We start from the raw sequence: 16,691 nt of genomic DNA on the forward strand, positions 1-16,691 counted from the left end.
TACAATCTGACAGGCCACAAACTCTCATACTCCACACTGACAATATAGGGATGTTGATACTGTCCTACCTTAAAGGTAAAAGCACCGAGTCGTTACTGAACCATGGGATAACTAAAAAAAAAGATAGTTGTATATGACAACTCCAAATGAAAATGCTGTAAAATGCTAAATATTACTAGACTGGCATCAGAGCATCTGACACATCATCACTCAAAATAGTTTAATCTGAATTAGGTCTCTAATTAGCTATCTCTTAATTAGATAACCCTTAACCTTTTGATAAACTCAAGAAGAGGTTTGTTTTTTATTTATAGTCCACCTTTCTCATTGAGATTCAAGGTGGATTACAGAGTGTGAGATTAGTACAGTCTATATCAAGGACATTTCAATAGACAATGCAATAGTGTATATAAATAGGGTATATAAATGCAAATTTGTCTGCAAAAACCCAATACAAAGTAGAAGAATGCTGAAACTGAGCATGAGCAATTCTGACACACTGAACAACATAGAACTACTTAATACGATCATACTTAAAGCAACAGAGAATACATTGTTGCACAGACTTAACAGAGAGTACATAGTAGTGAAGTCTATGGTCCCCTCCCATCCAATCAAGCTGCATTGTACCTTTACAGCCTGATGCCTTCCCTTGTAACACCCCACCCACCTTTGGCTGGGATATAAAGGCTCAGAGCTCTCCATTCCTACTCCTGTCTGAAGAAAGGAGCTCTGACTCTCGAAAACTTACACTCTGATATTTTATTGGTCTCTAAGGTACTCCTGGGCTCAAATCCTGCTGCGGTAATGGTAGTTATCCAAGATTCTTTGACTTGAAGTGCAAAGGTGTGACATTTATTTGTAGTGTGATATTTCTTGGATCTCAGTGAAAAATAACATCAACAATAATAAAGAAAAAACCGCCACTGTATGGAGAAAAGAGTTGTATATTTTCTCTCTAGAAAGCAGCAGAAAAGAGCAAGAGTTCCGTAGCACCTAACAAAATCTGTGGTAGGGTATGAGCTTTCGTGAGTCACTGCTCACTTCTTCAGGTTAGTCTTTTAGGCGCAACTCTGCTACGGGGCTCTTGCTTTTTTCTACTGCCCCAAACAGGCGAAAACAGCTACCCATCTCGATCTACCTCTACCTTAACGACCAAGTGCTAGAAACGCGCTTTAACCAAGTAATCGAGGCGCGCCCATTCCCAGGCCCTCGACCTTCGCCTTTCCTTTTAGTGCCTTTTAGAGCGCAGCTGGCGAGCTCCGAGTTCCGCCTTCCTTTTCTCCCCGAGGGGCGGAGCTGGAGGCGAGGCTTTCCGCGGCATGAGGCGGCCCGGCTGGTGCTTTCCGAGGCTGGCTTGCGGGCCGCGCCGTGGGGCGGTCTCCGGCGTAGCCCTCTGCCCTCCTCGCCGGGATCTCAGTTCCTGCTTGGGCCGGTGCTCTGGTGGGCAGCGATGCTGAAGCGCCCGGGGGCCGGGCCGTTGGCTGTGCTGTGGGGGCTGCTGTGGCTGCGCTTGGGCGTGAGCGAGCCGCCCCCGCGGCCGCCGCACTTGGTGCTGGTGCTGGCCGATGACCTGGGCTGGAACGACGTGGGCTGGCACCGCTCGCAGATCCGCACTCCCACCCTGGATGCGCTGGGGGGCGGCGGGGTGCGCCTGGAGCGCTACTACACGCAGCCCCTCTGCACCCCGTCCCGCAGCCAGCTGCTCACCGGCAGGTACCAGGTAGGCGGAGGAAGGGGAGAATTTGGCGGGACGAAGAGCCTCGGGTAGACGGTCGATTCCTGCCACTGCGCGTGCGCAGAAACTTCCTCCTCAGACTCTTGGTCATTAGTTCAACGTAAACTTTCTGTACCTAACGCTAGCAGATTGAATATGAGGTGACTTTTGACGTCGTGTAGCCCCTTTTAGGGCTCTGGCTGTAGATGTAGGCTTTGCTATGCCTTGCGCTATCTTTTCTTTTGCTGGCTGACCTTGGGCCAGTCAGGCACTCAGCCTAACCCCCAGGACAGAGGTGTTGTGAGGATAAAACGGAGAGAGAAAATAACCATATAAGCTACCTTCGGTCCCTGTTGGAGATAAAGGCTGGGTATAAATGAAGTTTTAAAAAATGAAGTTTTGGGAGACTTTAAAGTTTGCTTACTTCTGTTTGTCATGGTTTGTTTTGTTGTACTGTTAGGATACCAGTATGGGATCAGTGTAGTTACCTACCATCTTTGTGAATGTAGGGAGGAAAGGATCATTTGAGGGAGTCGTTGACTTGAGTGTGAGAGATCTGTGTTCAAGTCCTGTCCACTTATGATCCATCCTAATCCTCAGGGCTGCAGCATGCAGGGTGATTTTTCCCAGCATCAGAGTGACTGAAATTGTGCAAGTTGATGTAAATTGTGCAGAAATATATTTAAAATATGCCTCTCCTTGGACTCAAGGGAGCATTGCATTGAGCACACAGGCCAAAATATGTGCAAAATTCAGATAATTGCCTGCAAGAAGTGTCCGCACTATTTTCCTTTAAAGAATGTTTGAAGTTCGGGACAAAATATTTTCTAGGTGTAGGGTTGTTCTGTCTCCTGTTTATATGACAGTTTTTAATTCTTGGGACTTGGAGGAAGTATATTTGCTTTTTTCATATGCCTTGTAAACATTGGTCAAGTGAAAATGAAATCTCACAAACCACGTTGTAAAAATAATTCATAGACAATGCAGAGAGGAGGGGTAGGCAGTGCTTTGGTATGCATGCTGAGCAGTGGTGTGCCAGACCATTTGGCCAGTTCCCTGAACTGAAATGAATTTCTGAGGGTTAATGTGATGATGGACTCAGTCCTAGTCTCCCAGACCTGCACAGCCATGAGCCGGATACAAAGGGAACTGCTGTGCTGAAGTGCCCGTAGTGCTGCCAGACCCAGTGCATTGGGTGATGGGTCACCTACAGCTCTCATCTCTCTCCTGTCCTTTTATTTTCCGACACACCAACGTTGTCACAGGACGTTGTGGGTAATTATTTGGTTTGGAGAGACCTCTAGTGGCTTCTTTCAATGTGTTTCATTGCAATGGTAATACTGTTTCCTAAACCTCTCTAATCTGTTAGGGAAGGTAACCCAAAATGCCAAATATGGCTTCTTTGGGCATTTTCACAAGACTTTTAGTAACAATTTCTGGTTAAAAATGTAGGCTTAAGAAAAGAGAAAAAAGACTACAAAATCATTTGCAACTTGAATTATCATCTTTGTGAAAACTGTTTAGACTAGAGCAGAGAAAAGGAGCAGTTTATTAAAAGCTGCTTATTAAAACTAACAAGTGCCTCCAATCCTTGCCTCTGGTCTAACTAGCTTTCTCTGTGTGTGCTGCTTTGTATGATTGGAAGATAATTTTGTAAAGCAAAGCTAGGAACCTCAGGGGAGCAGAGGGGGAAGCAGAAATAATTCTGCTCTGAGTTCTGGTTCTTACAAACGCCCGTATCGCTATTAGACGTTTCAAAGCAGTTGGTCTTCTGGATGCCAGAACACACCTACTGCTTTTTCCAGTCAAGGTGACACGTCCCCTGTTAGATCAAAAAACACAACATCCTCTGCTAGATTAATACCTGAGCGGCTTTCCATTTCCAGGACAGCACTCAAAGTTACCATCAGTGCATTGTGAACTGTGACCCCCAGTCCAGCCCTCTTTCCCCTCCAAATAGGTGATCCTGACAGTATTGACTGGCAGGTATGCACAGGTAAGATGCATACCAAGTTCACCTGGAGCCCTTTAACTTCTAGTGGGATTTGAATTCTACCATCTGACTGAATGGTTGATATTGGTATATTTCAAAGTGACCATCAGAAATTGAGAAAGCGTGGTGAGGGAACACAAATAAATGCATAAAGAGCAGAAGGAATGAAATGAAAAATGGTAATTTTCATAGTAGTATGCAAATAACTAAAAGATACTTGTGCTAAAAACAACTAATGATCTCTGCAAAAGGTCTGGAGAAGAAGGAAGTGGCCTTGTGGTTTAGTTTAGAGATGAGAGAACATTGTTGTGTGGAGGGGTTGCAACAAGTTTACAAAACCATTAGGAAAGACAGTTCCACACTGCATTATTGACCAATGCCCAAGTTGCAGTATTAACAAACAAGGAAAAATGATTTTCGAAATAACTCAATTAAGCCCAGGAGTGGGCAGTTTGCTCTGTACTCATCATGACAGTATCAAAATATATCATGCTCTGGAGGACCACGTTCCACATATTTCACGTTATTTAATGCTATCTATGTCATATTTTTGTGATCAGTTGATGCCGAAGTACAGTCAGTGGGCATGTTGAATATCCTCCTTTTGTAATCATCACCTGGTACTGTATGTTTTGCAGAAGCACAAGTTCAAGAATGAATGAATGAACAGAAAAAGTACATGGCTCCTGTCTAACGATGGGCAAGCATTAGTAGTTCTGCATATGGCTATTTCCCAATCTGATATCAGCTTGGGCAGTACTGAGCATCTAGTGTGTATTCTGGGAGAGAAAAATAGAGCCTGGTTTATATTCTGTTGACAAAAGTTTTTTTATATCTTGGGTATGGCATTTCTCCAGCATGGTTTCTCTTTGCGAAAGGTCATAGCCATAGGCATAATGAGATTAAAATATTTTACCGGGATATATTCTCCTTTCCAACTACTGCACTGTCATTCATAGAGGTTGTTTTTTTAAAAAAAAACAGGCATTCCAAATAAGACCTGTCTTACCTGTTATCTGCTTTTTATTATGTAACTAGCATGGCTTTTAGGATTTTTTTTTCATGGTGCTTCTTCACACATGCTTTCAAGTAAATGTTTATTCCACCCTACTAGCATTTTACTGGTCTTACTAACTGTTTCTGCTGTTTATTTTTTAATGCTGTGTTCTTGTGTTGTGATAGTTTTTAACTATTGCCTTCATTGACTGCATTTTCTGTGCACATTTTACACTTTGTGGGATTTTTGTAAATGAGAATTGGGCCATCTAGTTTCAGTGATGGAGTGCAAATTTTGCCCTTGCTGCAATAATATCCCCTAATCTGGTATTTTTCTGCATAGGACTGAATGGCAACCATTCACTTACAGGAGAAAGTAAAATTGTGCACTTGGTCACTTTTAGGGTGAAGGCGCAGAGCCGTCAGCTTGTTTCTTGTCACTAGAATCAGTTTGGTGTAATGATTAAGAGTGGCAGGACTCTAATCTGGAGAACTGAGTTTGCTTCCCCACTCCTCTGCTTGAAGCCAGCTGGTAGACCTAGGGTCAGTCACAGCTTCTCGAAGCTCTCTCAGCCCTACCCACCTCACAGGGAGATTGTCATGAGGATAATAATAATATACTTTGTAAACTGCTCTGAATGTGACATTAAGTTGTCCTGAAGGGCGGTATATAAATCAAATGTTATCATGTTATTAGATAGTGATGATGAAGCTTGCTTTTATCTGTGTAGTCCATTCTGGATTTTTTTCTTTATTATGCTTGTGTATTAAATATTGATTCCTTTTCACCAATGATTTATTTGCCTTAGATGTTCTTATATTGCATGTGTTCTTATATTTCCATGTATTGGAACAAGGGCACTATTTATTTCTCCCCTTATTCCAGATACAGAAAAATACTTCTGCTGTAAGGATCCAGATAACTACCTTGAGCTGTTGTAATTTAAAATATAAGACGGGGTGTTAATGTACTGTGACAGATAGGCCTCCACCAAAATTGTCCAATGTTAGCTTTGACAGAGTTTTTTTGGCTTTCTGACCATTTAAAGAATAATATATAAGACCTGTCTGTATGAGGACCTAGGGATACGTATCAAATTAATTTGTTTTACATTCTTTCCTGAGATGGTGTTGAGTCAAGATTCTAAACTATAGTGTTTTGGGAATTACCCTAGAGCATATGATTCAAGGCTGTGCTACTTTCCCCCTTCTTCAAATAGGGGGGAAAATGGATTGTGGGAACAGTGGGGTCTTATGCTTTTTAACCATGTTTGATCATGCTTGTTTTATCATGCATTTTTGCCTCTCCTAGTCTTAATAATGCTTAGAAAAAACATGTTTGCCTAAGGACCCAATTTCTTTTCTGTTGGAACAAATATTGTAGATGAGTCTTATCCCTTTTGTAATAGATTAAAGACCAACAGTATGCTTAGATAACTGGGCCTTCAGCTAACTACGGGATCCTATAAAGACCAAACTAGATAAAACAAATGCTCCTGAGTTTGCTCCAGGAATGCATCACCTGTTTAGAGAGCGAGTTCCCGCCTGGGAATGCCTTTAAACTGCATTGTGAAGGCCCAATTTTGGACAGGACCACCAGAGCATAGAGGGAAGAAGAGATCCTGCTTCTCCCACCCCCTTTCTCCAACTGAAATGTCATTGGGGGGGGGGATGCAGTTGAAAGTTGATTCCAGGAGGGATCTTGTGCTCTAAAATAGCGCATCCCCAGGCTGAACTCCAGGATGGCCGTCTCATCGAGACTGGCCCTTAATCCTGACTACTGTGCCTTCACTAAAGGGCAAGTCTGTGACAGCACCGTCTTCTTAAAATTCTTCCCCCCCCCACCTCGGCTCTCCAAATACCACACATCAGAGCCTGCCATGTTAATTCAGCCCAGCCATCTGCTTTCCGATCAAAAATGAAAATTGATATTTTATTGCATTGGCTTGCGATATTGACTGCCCGCATGGATTGTTCAGAAAAACCTCATGCCAGATGCTTTCACCCTCCCTAGCAAATGATGCTCTGTCTCTGTTGCTAGAACTGGGCGGGCTAGAAAATCTGAGGCAAGCAGCTGATGGCTTTGCAACATTTTTATTTATTTGACATAAAAATAGCCCAATGAGAAATCACACATGCTTCTCCCCGCCCCATATTTATTGTTTTTTAAACAATATACTAAAAATGGTTTTCAGTAATCCTTTTTTATAATGGCCAGGTATTTCCTGACGCATTAGGGGCCTTATACACAGAATTGCCTAGGGAGCAATCCTAAGCAAGTCTTATCAGAAGTAAGCAGCATTTCAGTGGGGCTGACCCCAGGAAAGTGTTCTTAGGATTGCTGCTTCAACCTACTAACACTTTTACCTGTGCAGGTGTGGGGGGACTAAAAGAAAGAGGCTCCTCCATATTGCCATCTGTAAAAAGCCATTATGTCCTGGTCATATTTGACAGTAATTTTTGTATGACTGGGGCACATGAAACAAAATTGGATCTTCTGCTTTCTTTAGAAATTATGGCAAATTTGGCTTCATCAAACACATCTTGGCTATTGCGAAACTGCCGTTGGGCTATTTATAAATCAAGGCAAATAATGTGCTCTGGCTGACTGGCATCAGGAGTGAATTTTCTTTTCACTGTGTTTTTCTATTTTATATTTATATTCATTTTCAGTAGCTTCCTTTTTTCTCTGCTTCCTAAAGCCAACTAGGATTCACCATTTGGGTAATCTTCAAGCTTCCTGGCTCTTCCAATTATTATGTTTGGCTGGCAAAAATGTCTATATTTTGCTAAATGATATAACTTTGGCTAATTATGATACATGTGATATTTGTTTTTTAAAAACTGCATTCCAAAATAGGCTAGTGGAGCCATGACTGGAAAAATTAGATACAAGTTATATATCACTTCTGTGGTTTGTTTTCCTGAAGTGGGAGACTAATTTGCATTTAATTAAAGCTTGCTAATCTGGAAAGAACTTGGAGAAAAACCTTACAAATTTATATTTAGGGACGGGGAAGTTAAGAGTAAAATATAGATATGGCCAAGGCTGTGGTTGATACAATGATTTTGCTGAAGTCTGTGTATGGCCCTTGGGTGGCCAGCTTTCGGTAAATCATGTATGATCAGCCCCAAGTTCCATGATGGAAGAAAGGTAGGATATAATTAATGAATGGAATAACTAATGAACACATAAAGTTGCATTATACTGTCTGACCACTAGCCTATTGATGTTGTCTACTTCATGAGTTCTCAGCCTTTCTGAGTCTGCTGGTACTTTCTGAAGTTCTGACACATGATGGTGGGCACAATAGGATTGGCAGGCTACCTTGGCAATGAGCAAGATGGTTGGAGGGGGAGCGTGGAGATGGAGTTGGAGTATGTGACTCCTGCAGTGGCACCAATACCACTACATTGGTTCTGGGTACAACCTGTAAGTGACAAGGAGACAATGGGAAGCTCTAGGAATTGCCATAAACTCTATGGTTTTACCATAGAGTTTACCATATGGTTTTATTATAGATTTTCCAATGATTTCTAGAGATACCTATTGTCACTTCCAGGTTGTATTTGGAAGTGTATTGATGCAAATAAATAAACAAACAAACAAACAAATAAATAAAGAGGCCTATGGGTTTTTAAATTTTTTTTATCCCGCTGCCACTTTGAGTGGTGGTGGGCAGCAGAAACAATTGCTGGGAGGTAGCCTGCCATAAGCAGGCACATGGTATGCTCTAGGACATAACGATAGAATGGCTGCCAAAGGAGGCGGGGCCAACTACAAAATGTCAGGGATTGAGGTTATGCCTAACTCTAATAATAACTCTTCAACGTTTTGTGCAGAAGGTCTGCTTAAAATGGATGCCTTTTAAAAGTAGCATGTTGTTTAAAGGTATTTTGTTGCTTAAACTGAGCTTACCTTCAGCCTTGCAGTGAAGATCCTTGTGCAGTGATGGCAGCTGCTGCCCAAGCAATTTTTTTTGTATTTGCACAGTCAATCAGATCTTCAGTGGCCCCTGGTCTACTTTGACTGGTAGGGGTTCTTCAGAGTATCGAGTAGAGGTCTTTCATATCACCTGGTACCTAATCCTTTTTAATTGGAGATGCAAGGAACTGAATCTGGAACTATATGCAAAGCAGTTTCTCTACCATTGAGCTATGGTCCCTTCCTAATAATAAAATAGGTAAATACAGTGCTGTTTTTGTGAATAGGTATTCTTCCTCCATCTATCCCCCGGCCTCCAAATGGAAAATTTATGCTTATTTATTTAGAAAATGTATATACCAGGGAGTTGCTTGAAATGGCTCGCAAAGTAAAATAATACCAAAAAGATCATAAAAATAGCAGTCATATTACCCAACCACAGCATAATGAAATTTCTTCTTGGGGTTCTCACCAGAAGCCTCTTTTTGCCTCAGATGCCTACAAATGATGACCCACAAGAGCAAACTAAACTAGAGTCGCCATTCCCCCCCTGGGGGTGGGGGATCCCCCGCTCCTACCCTTCACCCCCTGCCCCTGTTTACCTGGCCAGTCTGGGAGGAACGGGCCTCCTGGGGCATGCTCCGTAGGGGTGCTCCTGCAGGCCTGATTCAGCCCAATTTGGGTCCAATTCGGGCTGCTGCAGAGCATGGGAACACTCCCATGCTCCCCAGCAGCCTGTTCCAGGATGATTTGGGCCCAATTCCCCCCCCCCCTGGTGGAACGTGGGAGCACTTCTAGGGCGGCCATGGCCTGCGTGATGATGTCAATTCCTGGAAGTGACATCATCATGCGAGCCCAGGATCTCATGCTTTGCATGTGCGCAACGGGCACCAAAACAGGTAGGTGCCAGGGCCCCACCTCCCACTGGGAGAACAGGGGGACCTGGCAACCCAAAACCCCAAGCAAACATCCCTATAGCTTTTCTGACTCAAAGGGTATTTTTCTTCTAAGCCAGGCCTAGGCTTAGTTTGTACTTGTAGATCTCCAGGATATTAGCCTTCTGTGGGTCATGTCAAAATAACTGCATGGCCTCCTGAGTAAGTAAATAAAGCAATAGCTTTACTATCAAAGCTGAACTAGGGTAAAAATACTTTGCTAGTGGTGCATATTGAAGCATTGTGGAGTACATTTATTTATACATTACATACTCTCCCACTTTCCACATTGTATGTAAAAAAGCAGACATGAATAAATACATGTGTATACACCAGTTGGCTCAGACTAGTTTGGTCCTAAGATAAATTCTTACCTGTTCAAGAGGTCTGGAGGACAGAGAATGTTATCTTAGTATAAGGACTGGGTTCCCTGCAATTCCCCCCTCTCCTAGTAATTCCTATGTTATATGATTATTAATTATAGCCTGCCTTTCTCACTGAGACTCAAAGGAGATTACAAAATATGAAAAGCAATTCATATCAGACACAAACACATCCAATAAACAATGAGGTAGGACTAGGATTATAGAACTGGAAAACAGTATGACGATTCTGTGATTTTATTTCCTCTTGTTTTGATTTATAGCACACAAATCCTACAAATGCTCACTAATTACGCAGCTGTAAGGTGTGTTAAATAATCTTTCTTGCCAGCGCACATATCTTCCTAAGATGTGATATGTTTAAAATTGCATGGATATTGATTTCATGTTTAGATTTTGTTTTCTCTAAAGATTGATATGCTACCATGGAACATGCTGTTTAAACATTGTGATGTTGTGTTGCGACTGGTATATGAGATACACTTATTTTTATTAGATCCATACAGGTTTACAGCATCAAATAATTTGGCCATGTCAGCCCAGCTGTGTCCCACTGGATGAAAAACTCCTGCCTGAGCTACTGAAGGAAGCAGGATATGTTACCCACATGGTTGGCAAGTGGCATCTGGGAATGTACAGAAAAGAATGCCTTCCTACCCGTAGAGGATTTGATACTTATTTTGGTAAGCAAAACTTACTTCATCCCTCCTTCCCTTCATTTCAGAATTCCATAACCTTCTGGAAGTTTTTGTGGCCTAATAGTTCACTTCAAAATCTTGGAACTGTGGGAACATTGTGGGCAGGACAAACCTTATTTGTATTGTATGTAACCACATCAGGGACCCTAAACTGGGTAGGAAGGCAGCATACAAAAGTTTTAAATAAATAAAAATAAAACAGCTTGGTATGCCAGGCTTGGATTTAATCGTGCCCTGTCCCAAGGACCGAATTTCTTAAATGCTGCCTGTGTGACAATGGGGTATTTGATGTTGCTATCCAGACAATGTTTTGCTTGATTGATTTCAGTAAATATGTTTTACTGAATGTTACTTATCATAAGTAAACCCATTTAAATCACAGCCATAGCCAAATGTGAAGCTCTGGTATTGTAGTGAATTTGTCGACCAGGGATTAATGTTGTACTCTTGAAAGCCCCCCCCCCCCCCGCCCAGTACGTAGTCTGCTTTGACTTGGCTCTCTTGCTCTAAGGAAACCAACACTAAAGTGCCTATTATGTATAAACTATTACTCTAGTGTTACGAAATTGTTGCCAGTCCTCCTTGCATTGATGAAACTCCATTAATACATAGTAAACTAATAGGGAAAGATTCCCCAGCCTCCCCTTGTACTGCTTTGTTTGGAAACAGTGATCCTTTATACGGAAGTCTCACTCACCAGTGGGTGTCAGCAACAGATCAGAAATTTCCATAGTTTGCATGAAAAATAATCCTGTCAATGGGATGATATCCTTTTGGCTATAAATAGCACAACAATTTAACTTCAGCTGTTGTTGCAAGAATTATTAAGTTGCCAAACAATAGGAATATACAATTGGAAACTTAGTACTTAAGATCCAACTGGAACAATGCCAATGGGTAAATGTCATGAATATTGTAAACTGGAACAAAATTCTGACCTGGTCTCGAACCTTGCGAGCAAGGTGGATGCCTGGGGGATCTTCGTGTGTGGCAAGGGAACACCCCAGACCTGAACCGTGTTGGCCCTTCTTTGTACGGCCCAGGCTAGTAGGTAGGAACGTGGGCTACGTCTCCTCCAGTAGTCCTCAGCCAGATCCCCGTCCTCCCGTTCCTTATGATCTTCATTGTCTGACTCCCACTCCCAGTGCAAGGAATGGCTCTGTTGACACATTTTCCTGCTGGTCACTTTCTCCTTTCAGGGGTCCTGGAGTTGCTCCTGGAAGACCAGGCTTGCCTGCAGCCCTCAGAACTCCTCATCCCCCCAGCAGCCATGCCAAGTGCCCAGAGGGGGGCCTTAAGAGGCTCTGGGGCCATAGCCTCAGCTATTGCTCCAGACCTGGAGGCTCCCAGCTGTTCAAGAAGCTTGATGGCCCTAGACAACTCCTGTAATGTGGAGCTGCCTCTTGCCCCGAAGAACACTCCTGAGGGGTTTTGGCAAGCTGCATGTTCCTCCCCTGCTTGCCCTGGGCCAGAGCCCCCTAGAAAGATTTAGCATGTGCCCTTTCCCCCTTGGGGGAGAGCTGCTTCCTTTTGAGCTCCTGTGGGCTGCCTCTTGGCTCAGGCCCCTTGGCAGAAGTTGGCCCCAGCTGCCCTCATTTCTCCTTGTGCCCTCAGTTTGTTTAGGCTTCCCGGTAAGGAAGGAAGCAGCTACCTCCAAAAGGCTTGAGGGCTTCTATTACTCCTTTCTCTTTTTAAAAAAATTATATCTTATTGCCCTGCAAGGGTAGGGTTATTGCTGTGATGGCCGTCTGCCCACCGAGGAGCTGCTGCTGAGATTGCTGTTTGATGAAGCCTGAGCTGTCAGAGTCACCAAACATCACTTTGCAGGAGTCCCCCTACTGTCCCACTTCTGAACAGCACCACTCTTGCAGGAGCCGTGATCACTTTGAGAGCAGCCCATGAAGAGGATACCTCAAGAGCTGCTGTTCATAAAGTACCTCCTCGTCACTGCAGGAGAACTGCTGCTACAGGAGCCTTCTCCAACTAGCACCACCACCAAATTGTCTCAATAAGCCGCTGCCCGAATGCTGTTGGAGCCACTGATCTCTGCTGGAATTGCACCAGTCAGAGGCAGACTGAGCGCGAGGCCCAGGCAGTTCTGGAATTTAAGCCCTTCCAAGAGACAAGAATGGAGACTGTCTGCTTTGGGACAGCTGTGGCAGGGCACACCTCCAAGAGACCTACCAGCCTCACTGATTGGCTGGCTTGGTGATTTGGATCTATTGCCTCCTGCGCAGGCGGAAACATGATGGCCACCCTGCTCTGCGCCCAGTACCCCATGAGCCCACAAACAAGCCCCAGGTAAGTCTGGGGCCAGGATTTGTTTCAGGAGCAGCTGGAAATCATCTAATCTGACCATTCTTCTGGAGCCTTGCTGTCTGCCTTCAAGTTTTTCAGGCAGGAGGAGGGCAGCAAGAGGAGAAAATGTCTCGTCAGACATGTTTCTGAAATAAGCCTTACTCAACAATTCTACTTTCTGCCAATTATTGTAACATCTCACTACCTCTGTGAGGTTTCATTTGCTGAACTATATTGTTCTCTGATGCTCACATGCAATGTGAGCACAAAGACTTTGCTTATACCAATGTTCTATATACAGTGGCTACCAGTTTGCTTTCAGGACCAATTCAAAGTGCTGGTGTTGACCTTTAAAGCTCTGTACCTCAAGGGACCACTTACTTCCATATGAATCTACCCAAGCACTGCGGTCATTTGCAGCACCCTGCTTCAGGTGGTGGACACTGTGAGGTCCTGCATGCAACAATACAGATTTTAGCTCCCCTTGTGTGTGAGCTCCATTTTTGTACAACAACAACAACAATAATACCAATTCCAGAGGAAGATGGCAATTGTGGCATCAAGAAGCAGAAAATGGTGCCAGTGTGCAGTGAGATCTTCAAAAATGTGCGTCTTCCTGACCAAATGACTGCCATGTTTTCAAAAAGGTTGTATGAAAGCAGGTCTAGGAAAGACTGCATCAAAACATAGGGAAACCCAGAAAGTGGACAGCATTATGTGAATGCTCCAAAAAACAGCTTCACACCCATCCATACTAAGCTAGTAGCTTAGTAGACATATGTCTACTTTGTCTGCTTTTGTTCTTCTCTTTGAGCTGATAACATAATTTCAGTTTCAGTACTTTTGATACCTTTGCCAATTTAAAAAACATTTACTTGGATATAGAAGTGAGATATTTTGCCAAATTATTTGTTTTGTGGTTTTATTAAAACAATTTTTAACTTCATTTTTACTCTGCCTGTCTCTCCAATAGGGATCCAGAGTGGCTTACATAATTCTCCATTTTATCCTCACAGCAACCCTGTGAGGTAAGTTAGGCTTAAGAAGTATGTGACTGGCCCAGAGTGAGCTTCCCTGGCAGAGTGGGGAATTGAACCTGGGTCTCTCAGATCCTGGTCCAGTGCTCTAGCCACTCCACCTCACTTGCTCTCACTGCCTGTTAGGCAGATTTTTCAAGGGACACAGAAAAAATACATTCCCACCTCTCATGAACTTAAAAAGGGAAATGTAAATCTAGTATCTTTTTGATGATATAGTATGATTGATAACTTTTTCTTCTTGTTGTAGGTTACCTTCTTGGAAGTGAAAACTACTATTCTCATGAGCGTTGTGTGCCCATCGTGTCAAAAAATGTAACACGATGTGCCCTTGATTTTCGAGATGGAGAAGAAGTTGCAACTGGATTTGGAAACATGTACTCAGTTAATGTATTTACTGAAAGAGCTGTAGATCTTATAGCCAATCATCAAACTGAGAAGGTATAATAATCTTTTTAAAAACAAGTAAGAATTTGTACATTTTATGCATTTCTGATCAAATGCAGCCATTTGTCCAGTTACGTTTAATTGTAGCTGTAATTAAGGCTACTGAAATGGCCATAATCATGTCATTAAGTGCCACAGTGAAGTCTTTGGTTCTCCAGTTCCTGATACTACTCTGTACAAAAGTGCAGCAAATAAAATCGGCTACAAATTACAAATGCAGGTAAAAAACCCCACATTCATCACTAAAACAATGTAAGAAAAGATGATCCACAAGGCATTTAATAAGAAGCCCAAGCATGTAAAAATAGTTTGATATGGCAATTAAAAGTGAAAATATTAGGCAAATATCCATGGGGAAGACATTCCAAAGCCAAAGGTGCCAGCAGTAGAAAACCCTCATCTCTGGTTGCCCTCCACCTCACCTTCACATCAAGGACAGATAATTTCCCACTGCAAATCTTCACAAATATTACAAATACAGTTCAAAAGATGGGGGCACAGAGAGCAGGGCTTGGGATGCCACTATGGGCATCTTGCTTTGTGTGCCTCCACCTTTTGAAGTGTATTTGTAAAGATGACAGGACATTGCTTGTTCTTGCACTAGAAAAACAGAAACTGAAGCATTGTGTGTCATCCTGTCCCTGTTTCCACAGTTTGGTGAAGACTGTGTGGTTCAGGCACCTGATAGACTGGATATATGAAACTGAATCAGTTCACAGATTATATGCAGTGTCTTCATTAGCAATAGCAGAGCATCAGTGTTCATGAACTGGTTGATCACTGATCATGTATGTATTTATTATAGTGTTAATATACTAATCTTATTACCTCTGGTTTTGGAGTATTTTCCTATTAGTAAAACCTTGCTTTGCTTTAAAACATAGTCATAAGGAGACAGGAAGTTGTTCATCTATATTTAACCTTGTATAGCTTAAAATACAAAATATAGCATAGTTGGTTTGTCTGTCAGGGCTATCACATACAGAATTTTAGATCCATAACAAGGAACTGTGTTCAGCTTCACAGAATCCTAAATTTTCTCTTGCTGCTCTGAGCAATGTATAAAAACACCTTGGAAATACTGTAAATGAACACTTTCATGTCATTTGCAATTAGAAGTCGGCACAATCTTAACTCCTATAATTTATAATATCTTCCAATCTTGACAGTGAACATTTTTCCTTAAATATCAGTACTAGTGATATTTTGGTGTGGTGAATAGAATACTGAATATGACTCTGGAATAGGGGTGTGCATCCTGAAATTCCTGAGCTGAAAATATACACAAAAATTGCCATTTAAGGTCATATGGTTTCCGGAACAGTGAATATAAATCTAGGGTTTGGGGCATTAAATCCACACCCCTGAACATTTCGTGTTGATTTTCGTGTACGGATGCTGAGCAGCAGCTGTAGTATACATCTTTGATTCTCCTGCTTTCCCGGGCAATGGCATTTCTCTCTTCCAATTGGATTCTTGCAAGGAATCAGAGACATTTCCATTCAGTCACCATTGGGGAAGGAATTTTTAAGGCCTGTAGCTCCTGCTCTAAAATGGACGACGTTTTCAGAGGAATGAGAGATCCCAGGACCCAACAGGAACTCCTTAAAACCGTAGTGGTAATTAAGAGGATGCTGAGCATGGAGATGTGTCTCGGAGCAATTGGATGATTCATTCATCATGTGCAATCACACACAAGCACCCTGTAAATTTTAAAATTGGAGCTATTTTCAAAGATTGCAGTGACAGAGAGGGGCAGTTTTCTGCAGAGGAAGCCTTCTTTACTTTGTGAAAGGAGACAACGGACCACAACAAGGAAGGGTGGCAGCAGAAAGGTAAAAAAAAAAAGGAGAAAGGTGAAAACAGAATATTGTCTGAAAGTCACTGTGAGAGTACATAAAGAAACTGGATGCAGCTAGGATTGTTTTTAAAACAGCAGTGGGTAGTGCTCTTCGGCTGGCCCACTGGCATTGCCATTTTTCTCATACAGGAAACAGTGAAGTGCACCAGGTGGCACTACTTCAGGGGTCTGTAGAATCGAACCCCTCTGTTCATTCTGCTTGAAATTTAAGGAGTCTTTTGGTTAGAGCAAATTCCAGTTCCCCAAAACAAAAACGTATTTGAATTCCAAACCAGTACTATCTTACCTGAAAAGTAAAAGTGTTGTTGTTGATCCCCACCACGAATCTGGGATCCAAAATTACAATGATTTTTTTTTCAGTGCACGCCGCTGTTCTAGATATATACGCCTAGTTTAGCCAT

At 42.6% G+C, this 16,691-nt stretch overlaps 1 protein-coding gene across 1 annotated transcript in view; it reads left to right on the forward strand.

Annotated features, from left to right (window-relative positions):
* The first annotated feature begins 1,334 nt into the window (after positions 1-1,334).
* ARSB (arylsulfatase B) overlaps positions 1,335-16,691 on the forward strand; it is an 84,812-nt gene continuing 69,455 nt past the window's right edge. The window contains exons 1-3 of the mRNA XM_054987419.1: positions 1,335-1,723; positions 10,446-10,632; positions 14,233-14,423. Coding sequence (XP_054843394.1) covers positions 1,454-1,723; positions 10,446-10,632; positions 14,233-14,423 — 648 coding nt within the window. The 5' untranslated portion in view covers positions 1,335-1,453. The remainder of the gene's footprint in view (positions 1,724-10,445; positions 10,633-14,232; positions 14,424-16,691) is intronic.

This window comes from Eublepharis macularius, chromosome 8 (genome assembly GCF_028583425.1).
Source record: "Eublepharis macularius isolate TG4126 chromosome 8, MPM_Emac_v1.0, whole genome shotgun sequence".
Lineage (NCBI taxonomy): Eukaryota > Metazoa > Chordata > Lepidosauria > Squamata > Eublepharidae > Eublepharis > Eublepharis macularius.